General features: G+C 40.6%; 2 protein-coding genes across 9 annotated transcripts in view; one reads left to right on the top strand and one right to left on the bottom strand.

The window, feature by feature from the left end:
* Positions 1 to 9,471: 9,471 nt before the first annotated feature.
* Positions 9,472 to 11,027, top strand: GPR151 (G protein-coupled receptor 151). Its single transcript, XM_039836465.1, has one exon. It carries the CDS (start codon positions 9,574 to 9,576, stop codon positions 10,843 to 10,845), a length of 1,272 nt encoding a protein of 423 aa, XP_039692399.1. The 5' UTR covers positions 9,472 to 9,573; the 3' UTR covers positions 10,846 to 11,027.
* Positions 11,028 to 13,850: 2,823 nt separating this feature from the next.
* TCERG1 (transcription elongation regulator 1) overlaps positions 13,851 to 18,962 on the bottom strand; it is a 56,766-nt gene continuing 51,654 nt past the window's right edge. For 4 of the 8 annotated variants that reach the window (XR_005647294.1, XR_005647295.1, XR_005647296.1 and 1 more), the window contains 5 exons: positions 18,218 to 18,397; positions 17,449 to 17,532; positions 16,093 to 16,193; positions 15,196 to 15,289; positions 13,851 to 14,929 (listed from right to left, as the gene is read on the bottom strand). Coding sequence is in view for 4 of the 8 variants with exons in the window: in XM_039836456.1 (XP_039692390.1) it covers positions 14,728 to 14,929; positions 16,093 to 16,193; positions 17,449 to 17,532; positions 18,218 to 18,397 (567 nt within the window). In the remaining 4 variants the exon portion in view is untranslated. The remainder of the gene's footprint in view (positions 14,930 to 15,195; positions 15,290 to 16,092; positions 16,194 to 17,448; positions 17,533 to 18,217; positions 18,398 to 18,962) is intronic. The other 4 variants (XM_039836456.1, XM_039836458.1, XM_039836459.1 and 1 more) reach the window with 1 other exon arrangement.

The raw sequence follows: 18,962 nt of genomic DNA, 5'->3' as shown, positions 1-18,962 counted from the left end.
CCAAGCAATGGTTTGATCGCACCTGCAATTCAACCAATGCATTCCCTAGTAGCAGCAGCAATGGCCGAAGAATGCAAAATCACAGATTTTTTTTTTTTTACAGCTGAACTGGAAATCTAAAGGTAATTGCCAAGTGGACCTAAATCAAAGATGCCTATGGAGAGACAAGAACCCACAGGTGGATAAGACAGATGCAAATTAGCAAAAACTGAAAATTATAATTCTTACAGAAATTCTGTTTCGTGCATTTCAAGTGCCTCTTGAGATCCCAGCAGAGCTCTGTCCCTCTAAGTTGTTAATTAATGTAGAAGAATATAGTTTGTCTTCAACTACATATATGTGCTTACGGTGAATGTACTATAATCTTTTAAGCCCCAGTTTCCTGGGCATCTCTGATACCTTCTCAGAGGGCTCACAAGGTCACACCTCTTTTCTAATGATACTAAAACGTTATTTGCCTTTTTCATTCTCATTCTTTCATGAGCGTACGGTAGAGTTTTCTAGAGGCCACCTAATGAGTGATAGTTCAACAGACTGAATGCAGAAGCAGATAGAAGAATTCAGCTCTATTCGAATGAACTAGGCATTAGAGAAATGTGCAAAAACATGAAAAAATACCAGTCTTCCCACTAAATATTTTTTGTTTTAGAAAGTGTAGTTATTTCTTATGAAATTATGTTAACATGTAATGGGTTATTATTTTTAAATGAATTAATATTCTCAATTTTTTGTGATAGATATAATCCACATTAACAAAAGCTCTGTGGGGTCCTCAATAACTTTTAAGAGTGTAAGGGGTCCTCAGACCAAAAGGTTTGAGAACCGTTTTCAATGGTTTCTCTGTTGTTCACAAGATTAAACAAGCTCTCTGAAAACTGGTTTTATTTTAAATAATTCTTTTTGTATTACTAATGAAGAGAGTGGGTCAAGGGCTCAGAATTCAATCCCTGAAGCTCCCAGCAGGCTTCAGCATCCCCACCTCCACTGGCCAAACCCAGTCTTTACTTCTTCAGTTGGGGCATCCTATTCCATCCCAACCTGCTCAAAGACCATGCTTTATAGTGATTATAGTAATCACGACTCATCCTTTTCTTAAACTTCAAGAGCATTCACCACTTGGTGGTGGTGGCAGTGGGTGATGGTGGCCTTGCCATAATCCTATGAGAGAGTTACTGATCTTATTCTTCATTTACAGATGAGAAAACTGAGGCACAGAAACATTGCTTGGTCAAGTTCACACAGTAAGTGGCTGAGGTGAGATTCTAACCCAATTCTAAGTCTTAAGCCCACGAGCCAAACACTTCCACCACACTGTCCACCAGCATTTCTTGCACTGTCCCATGCAAATGAATCATCTGAGGTTCTTGCTAAATGCAGATCTGACTCAGGAGGAGGGCTGGGGTAGGACCTGGGACTCTGTGTTTCTAACAAGCTCCAAGCACTGCCTGTGCTGCTGGTCCTCGATTCACGGTTTAAAAGAAGATTCTAAAGAACATTTTCCCCTCACAGGCATTTTAAACCATTTTTTATCTCCGTGTTCATTTTTCTCGATCTATATTCAAATGTCCTTTTCCTAATTAAAAGTGCGTTTATCCACGTCCCATTCACAATAGTCTTCGATCTTTATTCGACCTGTATTTCTGTATGTGAGCCACTGTCACCCACAAACTACCTTTGAACCCCACACTCTTCTCCATCAGCTGAACAACTAGTATTTTGAGCTGCCACAAGAGGATGCTGCCTGCTAAGCATGCACAGGTTCAGCCGCTGACTTTGCAGAGCTGTGAAATTATACGACTACACAAAGATGTTATTAAAAATGGATGGGAATTGGAAAAAAATTGTGAGTAGTGACCAGAAGTGCAGGTCTTGAACGTAACACACCTGAAATAACAATAGACATTATTAAGCACGTCAAAATGAAATAAAAACTATTTGGCCTTACTGGAGGCTTTATGGCAAAGAAAAACAAGAATAAAGAACTTGTCCGATTCCAGGAAATAGATCAAATATTACTTCTAAAGAAGTTATTATTGGATATTTTGTACTTATTCATTGTACTTTGAACAGATTTCTGCCTCATCTTCCTGGTAGGGTCACCTCAACACACACCCAGGCAAAAAAGTCTTAGGCCACTGCGTTACACATTACACAGTAAGAAAGTGGATTCGTTTGTGATGGAATCTAGTAGAATCCCATTCAAAATTACATAATGTATATAATTTATTTGTCAATATGCATAAAGAGATATGCGGAAGAGTTGTTCACCAAACTATTAAATTATTTTTATAGTTAGTATAGCAAGCAGGGCAGCTGTTGAGAGGAGCCCCCAATGAGATGTCTGGATTCTAGTCAGTATCAGAGGAGAAATAACCACTTCATATCAGAAACACAGACAGCCTCTATTACACCCATTTCTACCACTCACCAGGCTGACCCCATGCCTCCCTATAACTCATTGCCTAGCGTTACAGTTATTGGAAAGAAATGCTATTTTGGAGGCAGACTGATGCTTTAGAGCTCAAGCACCAAAGCCAGACTGCTTGGGTTCAAATTCCAGGCCTAGCACTTACTAGTCATGTGACCTTGAATCGGTTACTCCATGCGATGGAATGCTCAAGACTGACTGAGAAGAGATCTTGAAATAGCCATGTGAAGAACTCAAGGACTTACTACGATTCAATTATCCATGTAATCCCTGTGCCCACATAACACAGAAATACAAAAGAATGTAGCAAGATTTAATACCAGTTCCGTTATCCCCAGTGTCATTGGGCATGTATAGGGAAGGATGGCTCTTTGTAAAAAATAATCGCTAAGGCTGGTTCTGAGTAAAGAATATACCCAAGGCTGATGGGAATGGCCTGGTTTAGACAGTGATGTGACATCCTAAGGACACCACTTTCTCCCCAGTCTATACCCTGTCCCATGCAAACATAAGAGAACACCCAACAGCCATTTTAAAGATGTAGATAAGAGAGTCACTTACGATGATATGAAAAGGCAAATTTATAATAGCATCTAGTACGATCTTTTCAAAATTATATGCATGTATAAAGTGTATTTGAAAATGCATGTAGAGAGATATCTGGGAAGTATCACAGCTCACCTTCCCCATGCAGCCCTCCAGGAACTCTCTCACCCAAACTTTTAAACCCTTTCTAAATTCCATTTGTGATTCTACGCCCTAGACTTTCAGGGAGATACCGTGAGGGCCTCGGAACACAGGTCCACAATTCCATCTGACACTGCTTCCAACAGTATAGCTCCCCTTTTGTCTGTTGCAGACATTGAGCTTCTGCCTAAGATTTTGTCTGCAGAAAGATCGTCCACAAAAGTGTGAACACCATCGGCCATAACACTCAGCATTTGCTTCGCTTTTCCAGTGGTTTAGTCTTATGTAACATCACGGATGACCTCTTCACCAAAGCATGTGCCGTCTCCCCAGATAGCAGCTCCAGAGACCTGATGGGCCCTTAGTCCCACTTCCTTGACTTTCCCACAATTTCTACAATGGTTTCACAGATTCTCGTTAAATGATTGAAGAGTTCTTCGATGAGGACATCTAACTTTAGTGGAGGTTCTCAGACTCTAACCAGCGCCCCAGAGAGTTCCGTCAAGGTCTGGGACTCATCAGTCTACCAATTCCCATCGGCACCTCTCATGACACCCGAAATCCTGTTTTACATGATTTCCACCACAAAGGCACATCCTTGTCCAAAGCAGTTTCTAAACTTTCAATAACCGTTCTTCAAATGCCATTTGATACTAATTAATTGTCAAAATACAGGCTTAGGCTCAAAAGTAAAGTAGCTACATGGGCCTGGCCTAGACCTGAGCCCAGGACGTGGAAGAATGAAGGGCTGTGCTGTCCACCGCTATTTCAATTTAAATAATGAAAATTCCATAAAATTGAAAATTCAGTCCCTCGGTTGTCCTACCCACATTCCAAGTGCTCAGTAGACACATGTGGCTAGAGCTCTACTGGATAACGTTGAGAGGAAGGCCACCGAGTTTACCGTTTCATAGTTTCCTGAAGAACACTAACCTGATAGGGTGCTATGATCCTGGCTAAATTAATCTGCATTCTAAACCCCCTGCCTTACATATTAGGCTATTAATATTATGACTCTCCAAGACTCAGCTCTAGCATCAGATAGATCGGAGTTTGAATCCCGGCTCTGTCACTTATTAGCAATGTGGCTGCGAGCAAATTACTTAACTTTGAATCTGTCTCTTCACTTGATAAACGAGAGTAATAGAACTCCCTGGTATTGTCATGAGAATGAAATAATAAACGTAAAATTTACAAAGTGCTTCTGGAATTAGCATTCATTTCAACAAATGGACGTTATAGTAATTATTATTTTTTCAAGTGCAGAGAAGTTCTATTCTCCTTTGTTTAGTCTGGCGTTTCCCAAATTCACTGCTGCCAAACTATTTTAGGATACCTGGAAGACAGTAGGATACCTCCCAAAGAGGTCGGTGGCCTTAATCCTGGGAAGCTGAGACTGTTTTACCCCACGTGACAAGAGGAACTTGGCAGGTGTGATTAAGAGAAAGATCTTGAGATGGGGAGATTATCCTGGAGTAGCCAGTGGACCCAGTGTCATCGCGAGGGTCCTTTAAAAGAGCGAGAGTGGGAAAAGGAGATGTGTGATGGAAGCAGAGATCAGAAAGAAAGAGGGGAAGACGGTGTGCTGCTGGCTCTGCAGACGGAGGAGAGGCCAGGAGCCAAGGAATGCGGGAAGCCTCTAAAAACTAGAAAAAGCAGTGAAATGGATTCTCTCCTCATGCTCCCAGAAGAAATGTGGCCGGGCTGACTCCTTGACTTTAGGACTCTTGATCCCCAGGACTGTAAAATGATTTGTGTTGTTTTAAGCCACTAAGACGGTGATGAAATAGAAATAGAAAATGAATACAATAGAAGACTACTCCAGAATGCCTGAAACAACTCTTAAGACACTGATGTCCTGTCGGAGGCTGATCTGGTGGGAAGAGCCGGAAGCAGAAGCAGAAATCCAAGGTCTCGGTTTAGCCCTTGGCCAGTTTTGTAACTACCAGCAAGTCTAAACCTCTGGGAAGTTTCGATTTCTCCTACAAAATGATGACGTTATCACTTCCTTCCACTAATTTTTAAAACGTTTTTATGAAGGTGAAAATTATAGATATACTTTGTGAGAATAACTCAGACTTGCATATTTCAACTTCTCAATTACAACTACCGAGCAAAGGTGTAAAATAATGGATGAGGTCGTCTTAGAAGAAAACTTCGAGAATTTCCTTAACTTTCCACATGGCTTTGTTGAAATGAGGAGCTGAAAAGTGTTAAAAAATTTTTTTGTTTTAATGAACTCAGCAGAAAAGTGGTTGACAAATGTTTTTTTGTACCCAGGTTGAAATGTTTGCAGCCTTCCTTCCCCTCCATCCAAACATCTTTTCTTTCAAAGAGTCAGAGTATTACATTTTATTATTGGGGAATGATTTGAAACAATTTTTTAAACTTGTTTTTCTCCCCAAAATAAATAAGCATGAAAAGCAAAACCTGTACACCGCAAGAGCTGCCTCTCACATTTGAAAAAGGAAGGCAAAGTCTGAGACAAAGGGATGGCAACATACTCTTTCTTAACATGCCATGAAGAAATCAGATTCACGTCGGATCTTTGAACACTGCATGCACGTTCCTTTCCCTCTGTAACCCACCCTGAGATGTCTGAAGCACCTGAGAAGATGCCCCGCCACCTGCTGGATTTGGCCGTCGTGGAACCTGCTCTAGTCGGCGCTAGAGAGAGAGCACCGCATCTCTGCTGGCCACTCAGGATATGCAAGAACGTGAAAAAGATTAAATACCCAAAACCACTGAATTGCATGCTTTAAATGGGCGAATTGTACGGTATCTGAATAATATCTCGATATTTTTTTAAAAGACTGAAAAAAATTTACAAGGTGAGCATAGCAATGGAATTTTAGGTTTTTTAACAACTAGATTTTTTTCTTTAAATGATGGGACCCACAGCAGACGACAGCCTACAGGAACATAGCAGCTGTAGTAGCCAAGGTTGGCTTATGTCCAAAGCAGGGTTTTAACCTTGCTGGGCCTACATACTCTAGTCCTTGCTGAAAAGGCTCTTCTAGTAAAATGTGCCCCTACAAAATAGCAACTTGGGCCTCCTTCATCATCGTAAAACCAATCCCTGAGAGAGAGAGAGCTCTCAAGGGTCTTTTTGAACTGGACCTCTCATCTCATTATAATTGAAATCATAGCTACCATTATAATGTGCATTATAACAATGTCAAATGCAAACAAATTCTTGCAAAAGAAAAAAAAAAAAGAAGTAAAAGGAAACACATCACATGTCAACCGCAGCTGTGTTTTGGTAGGACCATGAGTGATTTTTTTTTCAGGGAAGTTGAAAGTTGTACACAAGCTGGAACGAGGCAGCTACCTCCTCTTACCATCCTTTTGCTTTCCAAAGAGCCTTCGCTTCTATGTTCCAAATTTTATCCTCCATGAAATCAAACATAAGTTACAACTGAAGCAAAAAAAAAAAAAAACCCTGGCAAAAGAAAGTGCAGACCATCTGCAGAACAAAAACCATCAACCTGGCAGCTGAGTCTCCCGGATCCCAGCTTGTGCTTTACTACCAAGAAACCAGTAACCAAGGACAAGCCACTTATACTTTCTGAGCATCTGTCGCCACACCTGGGAAGCAAAGGTTTGACCCAGACAACCCAAAAAGGCCCCTTTCAGACCTAACAGTCTCGCCTTGTAAAAAAACGGGTTCAGATCACCTGACTCGCAGTCTGTGGCATTTGAAATAGATAGGATGGCCATCAAGCCTGGAAACATACACGGATGCATAATAAATGAGTATTGATATTAAATAACAGGACAAAATAATGATCTATGTTTGCAGACTTGATGACCACTTTGTGACGAACAGCACAATCCACCTTCTTCCATCATCTTCCCTACAGCGGACTTAAGAGCTACCGAACCAACAGCACAAACGAAGCTGGGGACAGGGACAGGGCTTCGGTCTTGTAGGGGTGGCCACTCAGATCCAGCCAGACCTACTTAACACTTACCTTAGAGATGGACCGTCACTCAGCTTCCACTTGCAGCCTAGAACGACGCTCCAAGACACCAGACGCGAAATAACAGGACACGTCACTCAGGAAGGCTCCGCAGCAAAAGATGCCCCACGAACCACGACAGAAGTAGTCCAACAACAAGCACAGCCGGAGGGCCGGAGGCTCAACAAAGCAAGGCCATGGGCGAAGAAGGGGACAGCAACCGCGCATCACGACCTTTCACCAACATTGGGAGTGAGAGTGAGAAACGGTAGAGCAGTTGCAATGAAGACTGACTTATCTACTGCCCGTGCAGACGGAGCTGAGCATGCTCAATGAGCTAATAAACCGCAGCTGGTCAGCGAAGCCCACCTGATCCACTCTACCTCTCCCCGAGCTTCACCTGCAGTGTTCAGAGCCTGGAAACCTGGAGGTCGAAGGTGAGCTTAACTCTCAGGGACCTGGAATAAGCCATGCTAACATCTCTGATGAGAAGCAGCTGTCTTCTGGTGTGTTTAACACAGGGATGCTGAAACACAGCAGTGAAGAGCTCTGAAAGGCTCTCGTGGAGATGGGCAGGTAAGCGTGTGGGTGTCTCAGCTCAGACTTCGCTTCTGCAGGAAGCCTTTGCCCAACTCTTCTCACCGACTCTCGGTTGGCTCCGGTGTCCCTTGTTCAGGCATCATCAGCTGGTCCTCTTGCATCACAGTCATAGAACGTTCTTGGTTGTTCATCTCTCCAACTAGATCGTAGCTCCTCAAAGAAGGGGACTCTACTTCGTTGCGTTCTCAGGGGCTGGCATCGTGCTTGGCACAGAGGGGAAGGAGCTGGGAGCTTAGTACTCTGGTGCCAAAGGGCTCAACACACGTTGTCGGACTGAACTATACCAGTTTCACGATTGCAGTGCTTCAAGAACAGTCAGTGTCCCACACCTTCCTTAGTGGGGTAGGATAGCAGACTGCTTCTGAACCCCAGCTCTGGAACCCCAGCTCTTGGGTCAGACCCATGGGAACCTCTATCCCAGCTCTGTCATTTACGAGCTGTGTGACCTACAGACCACGGGCAAGTTTTTTCACCCTTCCATGCCTCACAGTCGCCATCTTTAGAAGGAACAATAACAGTCCTCACTCCAGTTCTCGTGAGGATTCAGTGCATGGAACGTTAGTACACAGGTTGGCACTTAGAACCCACCCAATACACACACCTAGGTGGAAACATTTGGAATCAACTTTTACCCTTAGATGTTTTATTGCGCTTCACTTTATTGTGCTATACAGATGTCACTATTTTTTTTTATAAATCGAAGGCAAGACCCTCTACCAGCAAAAAGATTACAACTCACTTCATTGCAATGCTCACCTTATTGCAGCCCGGAACAGAACTCACAATGTCTCTGAGGTCTGCCTGTATCATTCACTGGCACTGAGCTATAGGATAAGCTTTGCCCAGCCCTGGTAAGAGATCACACTGAGCTCTGCTTTTATCAGAAGCCACTTAAAAGCTTGGCCACCAATGTGCTTTGTCAGGATTCTTTTGAAGATTAAGCTGCCTGAGGTCCCTTGCAACTTAATAAAGAAAAAAAAAAAAACAGATGTCTACGGCTCAGATTTTGTTGTTTTATTAGTGCTTCTGAGTTTCTAGGGCTACCCATTGGCATCATCACTATGGGTGGTGTCACTGTTAGGAAAAGCAGTCTGAGACCCAGCTGAGACGTTTGAGGTGATGGTTACAGAGTGTAGAAACAGAGAGAGGCCTCATTGAGAGCCCATTTCCAAGGTGGGGAAAGCCGGCGTCAGAGGCAGCGAATTCTGAGTTCCAGCATTCTGGGTCTCTCTCGCTCTACTGCCCTCATATCTTCCTTCCCCACCTAGGACTGTCTTTGGCATGGTCTTTCTAAGCCACAGTCTCTCCCTGGTTCCCTAATTTTTTTTTTTTTCAATCACAGTCTCAGAGTAGAATATCCCAGCTACTGGAGGCTACTCAGCTTTTTAAGAGCAAAGAAATCTGCATTTTACCTGCTCCAAACTTGCAGGCTCGAGCTGCCCAAGTGACTCTGGTGCGTGCTTAAGTTTCAAGAACTCCGTGGTTCAGATGTAGTGTTTACTGAATTATGGACCACAGTCAAGATTTTAGAAACAGCTGGTTGATAATAATTGCCTTGACTGACTCTAGGGACCCCCCAGGGATATAACCCACTTACATGCATGTCCTCCCCATTTATCATTTATGAGCAGATTTCACTGTGCGGAGCTGATGCTTGGATGTTAGACTTGCTAATGAGCAGCCACCATGTGCCCCCGCTGCCTGCCATCCAGGGCAGTCGCAGTATATTGAATGCAGCAGAGAGAGCTTAGCAGTCACCGTTCTTCCACATCCCTCTCAGAAAACAAGGGGAGGGTCCAGAGTGTCATTTGACGCCGACGACAGCGTATTTATTTCCTCCACCAAAGAGCCAAGCAAAAAGACAAAAAGAAGCTAACTTCTGTAAGGAGGAGCTGGATGGAAAAGGTGATGCTGGCAGCCGCCTTTGCAGACTCCAACTCCAGCACCATGAACGTGTCCTTCGCTCACCTCCATTTTGCCGGAGGATACCTGCCCTCCGATTCCAAGGACTGGAGGACCATAGTCCCAGCTTTGTTGGTAGCTGTCTGCCTGGTGGGCTTCGTGGGGAACCTGTGTGTGATTGGCATCCTTCTTCACAGTGCTTGGAAACGAAAGCCGTCCCTGATCCACTCCCTGATTCTGAACCTCAGCCTAGCCGACCTCTGTCTCTTGCTGTTTTCTGCACCTGTCCGTGCTACAGCATACTCCAGAGCTGCTTGGGATCTAGGCTGGTTTGTCTGCAAGTCTTCTGACTGGTTCATCCATACGTGCATGGCAGCCAAGAGCCTAACGATTGTTGCGGTGGCCAGAGTGTGCTTCATGTATGCAAGCAACCCGGCCAAGCAAGTAAGTATCCACAACTGCACCATCCGGTCCGTGCTGGCGGCCATCTGGGTGGTGGCTAGCCTGCTACCCCTGCCGGAATGGTTCTTTAGCACCATCAGGCTTCACGCGGGAGTGGAAATGTGCCTCGTGGAGGTACCAGCTGTGGCTGAAAAGTTCATGTCAGTGTTTGGTAAGCTCTATCCTCTCCTGGTATTTTGCATTCCATTACTCTTTGCCTGTTTTTATTTCTGGAGAGCTTATGGCCAATGTCAAAAACGAGGAACTAAGACTCAGAATCTTAGAAACCAGATGCGCTCAAAGCAACTCACGGTGATGTTGCTGAGCATCGCCATCACCTCTGCCGTCCTGTGGCTCCCTGAATGGATAGCTTGGCTGTGGATGTGGCATCTGAAGGCCGGAGGCCTGGCCCCACCACAAGGTTTTATAGCCCTCTCTCAAGTCCTCATGTTTTCCATCTCTTCAGCAAATCCTCTCATTTTTCTAGTGATGTCAGAGGAGTTCAAAGAAGGCTTGAAAGGCTTATGGAAATGGATGATAACCAAAAACCATCCAGCCTCCTCAGAGTCTCGAGGACCACCAGCCGGTAACTTAGAGGTCCTCCCTGACCATGTTCCCTCTCCAGAATCCCCAACATCCGTACCAGAGAAAGAGAAGGCTGGCTCTCCTTCCTCTGGCAAAGAGAAAACCGAGCAGGCAGCGATTCTCGTCCTCCCCGACGTAGAGCAGTTTTGGCATGAGAGGGACACAGTCTCTTGTGTACAAGACGATGACCCTACCCCCTGGGAACATGGAGATCAAGAGACAGGAGACTGTGATAAATGATCAAGTTTCAAAGCAAAACAAATTGCGATGATTGTTCTTTACTTGTACTGCTGCTTATCAATATTGCTGACTTTACTATATGTAAAAAAAAACAAAACAGGATAGAATTATTACCATTAGGAATTACAAAAATGTCTGTATTTTCAAAATGTGCAATTTGGTAAGTAGAACACCATGTCATGTTTCATAATTATCACCTGGCTGTCCAAAAAACTATGCTGTATGTTTCTATAATTACAAAGCCCAGCTACTTTGTCATTTGTTCACAATAGCTTTTATTTGGGTACGCTTTAGAAGCAGCCCTGGACTGGCTGGAGCAGAGGTTATTTATCAGAAGCCGGACCCCTTTACCTTTAGTTTCTTTCTGCACTTGCTAGCCCTAGCTTCACCTATCAAACTTTATTTCACATTAACCAGAGCTCGAAATCTACATCCACTTGAGGTGTTTCTTTAACACGCTAATGAATAAATCTTAATGAGTTATCTTCTTTTGCTTAAAATAAGTAAATTTACTTAATGAAAATCTATACAGAATTTTCAAGACTGAAGGTTGCAGAGTAAGGAACATTACCTTATTCCAATTCTGAACTAATTTCAAACTACGGCTTATTCTGGCTAAGTAAATTGAAACTGCTTAATACTAAAACCTGCTTCACTGATCTTTTGAATGCCACTGCAGAGTCTTCATTTTCTAAGTCTAAGGATTTTAGCATCTTAGTAGGACATTCTATACTGACATAGAGAAAGAAGTTAAAACTACCCTTCTTTCCCTTTGCAATTATCTACTTTTCCAAAATGCAGGAGAAAGTTAGTCTTCTACAAGCTGAAATCAATCTGTTCCCCCGCAACATCTCTTGTCTCTCAAGATAAGCTACAAGCTCTGGCTAATGATGTATTAATTATTAATGGCAATCATCAAATACAAAAAGGGGGATGGAACCCTGACTACTTTTTAAAATGCCTCAGGGTTTTTAAGTTATAGATGACCAAAAGTAACAAAAAAAAAAAAAAATTAGTACAGAAGAGAGAAAATTCAGTGCACGCAAGACAGGGATTTGGCTAAGAGAAGAAAACAAAACACACAAGGGCAATGCAAAAAGAAAAGCAATAAAATTAAAATTCGTGTTCCCAAATATATCACCAGTGTAACCTGAATAACAGGCAATAACTTCATTTTACATCAAGGTAAAGCATCTCCAATAAAGAATGATTATGATACATTTCTTCCCTTATTCAATATAATAACTTTTGCCCATGGTTCTTGATTACTTGTAATGGAACTCTGGGGGTATTTTCACTGAAAGATTCTCTCAAGAAAAAACTGCCTTTAAAGCAAACAAGAATTTGAAATAGAAAAAATTTGCTGTAGGTAGAATTTTTTTAAAAAAAAGTTTGGTCTGTGGATTTTTTGGTTTTGTTTTTACAAATGGTCACGGTTTGCTTTTTAAACACGAGATAGGGCTGTTTTCTTTTTACTTGGTTCATGACAATTTTTATTTTAAGGCTCGCAGGTCACATAAAGTACAAGTATCCAAAGTATTGTTTTTGTGATATAATTATACAAAAAGATTACCTTTAAAATTGTCTGTGAACTATTTAAAAATTTTTATGTACATTATATATAGTAAATGTAAGATGTAAGATTCCAGTGCTGGATATTTTAACTTGTAAACAAATAAAAACAATCATATTTCACTTCAGCTAGTTTTGGAGATTTAAAGCTGTCTTGAATGCTCCTTTCAAAATCATCATTTGACACAGGGGCTTTATGGGGAGGTCAGACCTTAACACGGGTCCCAGGGTAAAAGGAATCATGTATTTTTAAAAGAGTCTGCTGATAAGCACCAAATCAAGATGCAGCTATTAAAACATAGTGTAGGTTACTAAAACTCTTTCTTTCATTAAGAACCTAATACAAAGTCCTGACTTGATCCCTTAAAGAAATCTGTACAGAAGAATCTGATTTGCAACTTAATGAGCAATACCAAATACTTCACAAAAGTAGAAAATTAGATGTCACCAAACCATTTTCTTCACTCTTCTCTACTTTGAGAAACAGAAATGTAGCGAGTGAGCAAACAATACTAAGTGAAACTCAAAATAACAAAATAAAGCATTCTAGAAATTTCACCTTTGTAGTAGTCATATTTCTATACTAGTTGTGTTCCTTTTGTTAAACACTTCAGTTGCACTCCTCATAAAACTTAAAAATCATTCAATGAATTTATAAGAATGAACTTCAAAAAATAGAGAAAGGAAAATTAAAAAAAAAAATCCTGTGAACCATTTTACAGGCTCATCTTAGTCAAATAATCAATTCTAGGTTTCTACATAGGGTTGACATAAGTTTTGTGGCACTTAACATACTTAAGCTGAGTACTAGTAAGAGAGAGATGAACATTTGTGTGTGATGCATGTCTGCGTGCACGTAACATTTGTGTGTGATGCATGTCTGCGTGCACGTAACAAATCCAAATCTGCTGGTATTCCCATTTTAGGTTTTTTCACAATCATAGAACACAGGTGTGAAATAACAGAAAATATATTATCCTATTGACATTTTTCTAAACATTTTATGTATGTGGTACTTTGAAACTAGGAATATATGAAGGGATAAAATAGAAGTATCTTTTAAATTGGGGAGATAAAGCTACAAAGAGCAATCAAGAATCAAAGTAAGTTTCATGACAAGATGTGCATGACATATTGAAAGGATGCCAAAAAAGCACTAATTATCAATCTTAACATAAAAGGCAAAGAGAAGAAAACAAACAAAAATAAGTGTCTTGATATGAAGCAATAAGACACTGCCAAGAGACTGAGCACCAAACTAGTTCTTTATAAATCCGTTCCCTTTCATACCGCAAATAATTCAGTATTATATTCAAGCCTTTTAAAACTATGTGATATCCAAGATTTAAAGTCAATTTTCATTGAGCAATTACATTTGCTGCTCCTTTTAAAAATAGGTTTAAGTTTTTATAAATTATGTAACAACAATCATATACAATCCACACATATAAAAAAGGTTGGTTTATTGTTGTTCAAATACATAAACTGAACATTCAAACATCTTAAAATTAAACTTTAGAAACAGAAGTTTAACATTCAAACAGGAGTATAGTTTACAGGGAACACCCAGAAGGTAATCTGTTGTCTAATCCAAAATATTGATAAAGATCACTTAATGGTGAATAATATGTGTTTAACCAGCAGTCCTATCCAGGCCCACATGTTAGTTATGACCGTGGTTCCATACCTGAGAAGAAATTACTAAATAAATCTTCTCTTAGGCTAACAACAAGACTTGGCCTATAATTCAGAGGGGATAATCAAAGCACATAAGTGAACAAATAAAACTAAAGTGTTCTTTAGAGACGAAGGTAAAAGTATATCCATTATAATAATCTTAACCTCTGGAAGATAAGAATTCAATTTTCAGTGTTTTCTTTTACCCGCTTTAAAAAACAAAATCAAAACAAAACAAACCCCAGCTTAAGCTTCTTGGAGTCTGTGGTATTTCTATCTTGCAAGTTCAAACCACAAATGCTCTTATGTCTTGCATGTATAACACTGCTAGAAAGAACGTCACCAAAAGTCACTGACTTCCACATCTCATAAAAGGATGATTTTTAGCTTCAAGATTTTAGATTTACTAGAGACAGCCTATATTTGAGTATGTATGTCAGTCATGCCACACAAAGAAAAGCATAAATATTTCCAAAGTGTTCTCTTTTCAGCAACTGTTCACAAATGCTTCTCCTTCTGTTCATCAGATGGTTTTGCAATAGTTTGACTAATGCACATACATGTAAAAACCTGAAAATTGGCTCATGCAAGCATTTTGAATTAATAGATACCCCTGTGGAAGAGTATGCAGAATTATTTTGTTGATCGTCTCGTGGGCTCTGACGCTGTGGGAGGTGGGGGTGGACCGCGGCGATCCAGGTCATCCACATACGCCACGATCAGTTTACGCCTTTCCTCTGGCACACAGTCTAGCACTAGATACCGTTTGTCGTTCTGCAAAATTTTTTCTACATCTTTCAGGTGCTGATCAGATTCCTGGATTAACTTTTTAGATCTGAAATAAGAAAAGAAGTCCAAAAATTACTGACTGCTGTTCACAGGTCTTTCAGAAATGAGCTGGAAATGTCCATCTAGTTCCTAATTGTGTTTCCATTTTTTTTTTAAGAAAAATTTCACTGCAGTGGTCACCTTTGTAAGTTGCCTCAGCAAAGACTCCAAGGACTGAAAGGGCCTCAGAAGCTGAATTACCCTCCCGCCCCTACTGGTGGTCCCTCCAGATCAGGGCTGAGGGTGGGTGGATAAATCTTGCCCGTGCTGTACCTGTTCTGTGGATGAACAGAGGACTTCAGTCTGCAGGGCTGCCAATCCCAGCATCTTTCACAAGCTTTCACTTTCACATCTTTCACTAAATTAACTATAAAAATGTAGAAAGAAGTCTTACTTCACATCTAATTTAAAAGCCCAAGCTGATGCAAAACATTAAGGATCCTGACCAAAAAAATCCAATGACAAAATACCTAAAAACCACACCCTCAGCACTATCTAGCCTCCCGTGCGCATACCCTTCATTAAGATGTTTCAGAATTTTCTCTTAAAGGAAGAAAAGCTGGAGCACGAAACAACAACGGTTTCCTGCACACTGACTGCCAAGCAAAGTAAAGGCGTTGTCCTGCTGACAAACCGGTGGGGACCGCTGATTTACAGAGAGGGCTTGTTTTAAAGCTCTCACTTTATCACTTAAAATTTGTATTTAAAAGTATCCAGCAAACTGCTTTCCTCTGAGAAAAAAAAAGTTCTCGCTGAGCTTAAATAAGATAATTTCAAGCTCCAGAATAGTTTAACAACACTTAATGGTGTTCAGAGGATGCAAAGATAATTGACAGTGAAGGATTATAAAAAAAGTCTCTTCATGAAATACGATCCTCATATAGTTGGGGGTACTCCTAAAAAAAGCAGTGAAGTAAAAATAAGAATATGTTTAAAAAACTGGATGGGTGGGTAACACAAAATAGGAATTGACATCTGGGCCCTTTCTTTAAAAAAAAAAAAAAAAAAAAACCAGTAGAGATGGGCTGTATTTGGCCTTTGATAAAAGTTGGCTTATTCTTAGAAATTAATAATGTCAACATGTGTGTGAATGCAAAGTATGCTTTGGCCATTAGAGTTAGGACTAGTAAAGACGATGACTGCTGGTATGAAACATTTCATTGCACACACCTATATGTTATAAATTTGGTCTCTTTCAAAAGCGTCCTGAAGTCAGCTTTGGCTGTGATGTATTTGTCTCGGATGTATTCTTCAAACTCTCTTTGTTTTTTCTGCAAAAAGACAATAAGATTAGGAAAAAGAAATCCACCAATTCTAAAATTAATAGCAATTATTTAGTAAACCAGTAATTTGTAAGTTACATCATAAAATAAAAATTCGAAAGAAAAAAGCATAAGGTACTTTTGTGTTCCTAAAAAGGCAGAATCTGCAAGGTACATTTTTAAGACAAAAAGTAAAGAATAAGGAACCATATATACATAGTAGCCAAAACTTGAGGGCTTGCTATTCGCCACACTGTGCATAGAGTTTTCTGAGGATATACCCTTTAAAAGTCCTAACAACCTCAAGTGGTAGACACTCTTAAAAAGTAAAGAAATTAAGGGTTAAATGTGCATTCCCTACAGAGTGTATTTACATCTTAAAGCACAAAGATGCCAACCATAACATTCAGAACTTCAATAAGTTATACTGAAATTTAGTTTTTCTAGTAATAGTTATGATAGGTATAAACTCTTTGGGCTAAAAAAGACATTATCAATTCTAAACAACCAGAAAAGTTAGAAACTGACACTGGATCTCTCAGCTATCAGTCTACCACCCTTTCAGCCCAGCCACGTATATCTTGTGGTCTATGCATCTATAATACAACTTAACAGGGCGTGAGAAAGAGTAGTGTTAGGTCTATGGGGTTTTGGACTCTAGACCTAGAGAAAACAACCAGGAAAGGAGAATGATGAGGAGAGAGAAGAGAAAGGCCCAGGGATAAAATGGGACTGTAACCTACGCCTTCCTTGACAGCATTCACTACTTTAGACCCTAAATGAATGTGTCCTACACAGGAGTCAGCGTGTACCACAACAGGGTTCAGCTTCTAAAAACTTCACACATCTGAGGGTCCTCTACTCCAGAGTCTACTCCTAGAGATCACGTGATGCTGTTCTGCCAGAGCAGCTTTAAGAGTCGGGTGCTTTGAGAGCCTAGTACCACCTGCCAGCCCAAATATTTGTATCTAGTGGAACCTGACTATACAATAAATAAAAACCATAGTGTCATTAAATCTCTAGAATCCCAAAACACAGATTTAATAGCAAGGATTAAACTTTTAAAGTTTCTATTGTGCTGTCTTGTTAATATATTGTACAAGAAAGAGAATATGAACTTAAATGTCAGATTTATTTCTCATATACCTAGAAGTTATTCACTTAAAACCATCAACGTAATTTTGGCCAAGATACTTGTGCTCCTGATTAAGCACCCAACTAATACTTATAAACTGACAGGAAATCGCAGACAAACCCCTCTTACCCTGTCACTGGAGGAGAACTTAATGCACCGAGGATCTTCTTTAATAATTTTTTTTACTTCTTTCCATGTGGATGTTAAGGTAATCTTTGAAAAAACAAGTAAATAAAAAACATAAATACAACTCACTTTTACTGAAGGAGTCAAATTGCAGTACATATGGTACATAACATTACACACCGACCTGCCACCTCCTGCAATGCCCCAGCATAACTGGGCTAGTCAGGGACAGGCAAGCAGCTTTCATGCAATTTCTTTTTGTTGGCTTGCCATAAGAGTTATTTTCATGGCCATACTTTCAAGGTGGCCTAAAACAATCACCTGCAAACCCTCTAACATCCAGGGGCAACATCGTAACTTCTAAAGAATCACCAAAAGAGAGCAGATAAACAGGAAAGAAACCTGGACAGGAGTATAAAAACTGCCAAACAAGGGGACCATGGTACCAAATTGAAAATGGAGTAAAAAAGGGAATCTATTAAAGCTATCATTAGGAGGGATCAACGATCACACACAGCTAAGGACATTCTGAATAGCCACAGGAGCGAATATGAATTTCAAACTGCAAAAGGAAATAATTTCTAAGTAAGAATATTATAAACATTTTACTTAAAAAAAAAAAAAAAATTATGGAACAAAAGTGTCATAAAACCCATGAATTCCAGTAATGGATCTAAGGGCCATGGCACTAAATATCATATCACTGTTTTAACTTTAGGGAATTATTAACAAGGATTTGTGTAGATTACAGTAAGAAAAATGAGACTCTTACTGCAGAAGTTTCATCCAAGAGCTGCCGAAAGTGCTCCCTCTTCTTTTTGGTGAGCGCTTCGATGTGCTCATTAAAGAGCTTCTCCTTTTCCTCTCTTTCCAACAAGGATCCAGACTCCCAGCGGTGATCTTTCCGGAGAGTCCTCCGAGTGTCGGACCACGACACATCTGAAGACCGGACCTGAAACAGAGAAACGTATGCATCACCAGACTTATCTTCTCAAATTTCAACAATGATGACACACTTGATAAAAGCAGCTTCTGGTGACTTCACGTTAGTTAAGCAGTCACTGAACATCTGCTTCCTTAAGCCAGAGCTCACGTAAGCTATCAAGCATGGGTGCAGAGGTGGGAAAGGATGAAGAGACGATATCTCCCATCGACTATGGTCCCAAAGAACTATAATCCTACTTATTCTATTTAACATCTTATCAACGGCTAGAAGAGATGGATACAAATACAACAAGAAATACATTGCCTTATTGTAGGACCAAGCGGCTCACAGAAAAAAAGCACACAACAAATCTTGAGCTGAAATTTGAATTTCAACTACATACTGGAAGTGACACTTCTGAACATAAGCAAGAATTAACATGGTTAAGAAGAGAAGAGAAAAAATCAGCAAGACAGGTCTGGCTGGTTCACCAACCAGCAGAAAGGTATGCTTTGTTACTGGTAATGGCACAAAAAAAAAAGTCACACTGCTGGCAATACTAAGAAATATGGGAGGCTGAAAAGACAAAATG

This window comes from Pteropus medius, unplaced genomic scaffold, assembly GCF_902729225.1.
Source record: "Pteropus medius unplaced genomic scaffold, Ma_sr-lr_union100, whole genome shotgun sequence".
In the NCBI taxonomy this organism is placed as follows: Eukaryota; Metazoa; Chordata; class Mammalia; order Chiroptera; family Pteropodidae; genus Pteropus; species Pteropus medius.
Note: the sequence above shows the minus strand (reverse complement) of the source record. Positions and strands in the feature narration are given on the sequence as shown.

What these genes read in the sequence shown, in the direction of transcription:
- GPR151 (XM_039836465.1), top strand. Translation starts at nt 9,574, where the DNA reads ATGGAAAAGGTGATGCTGGCAGCCGCCTTTGCAGACTCCAACTCCAGC.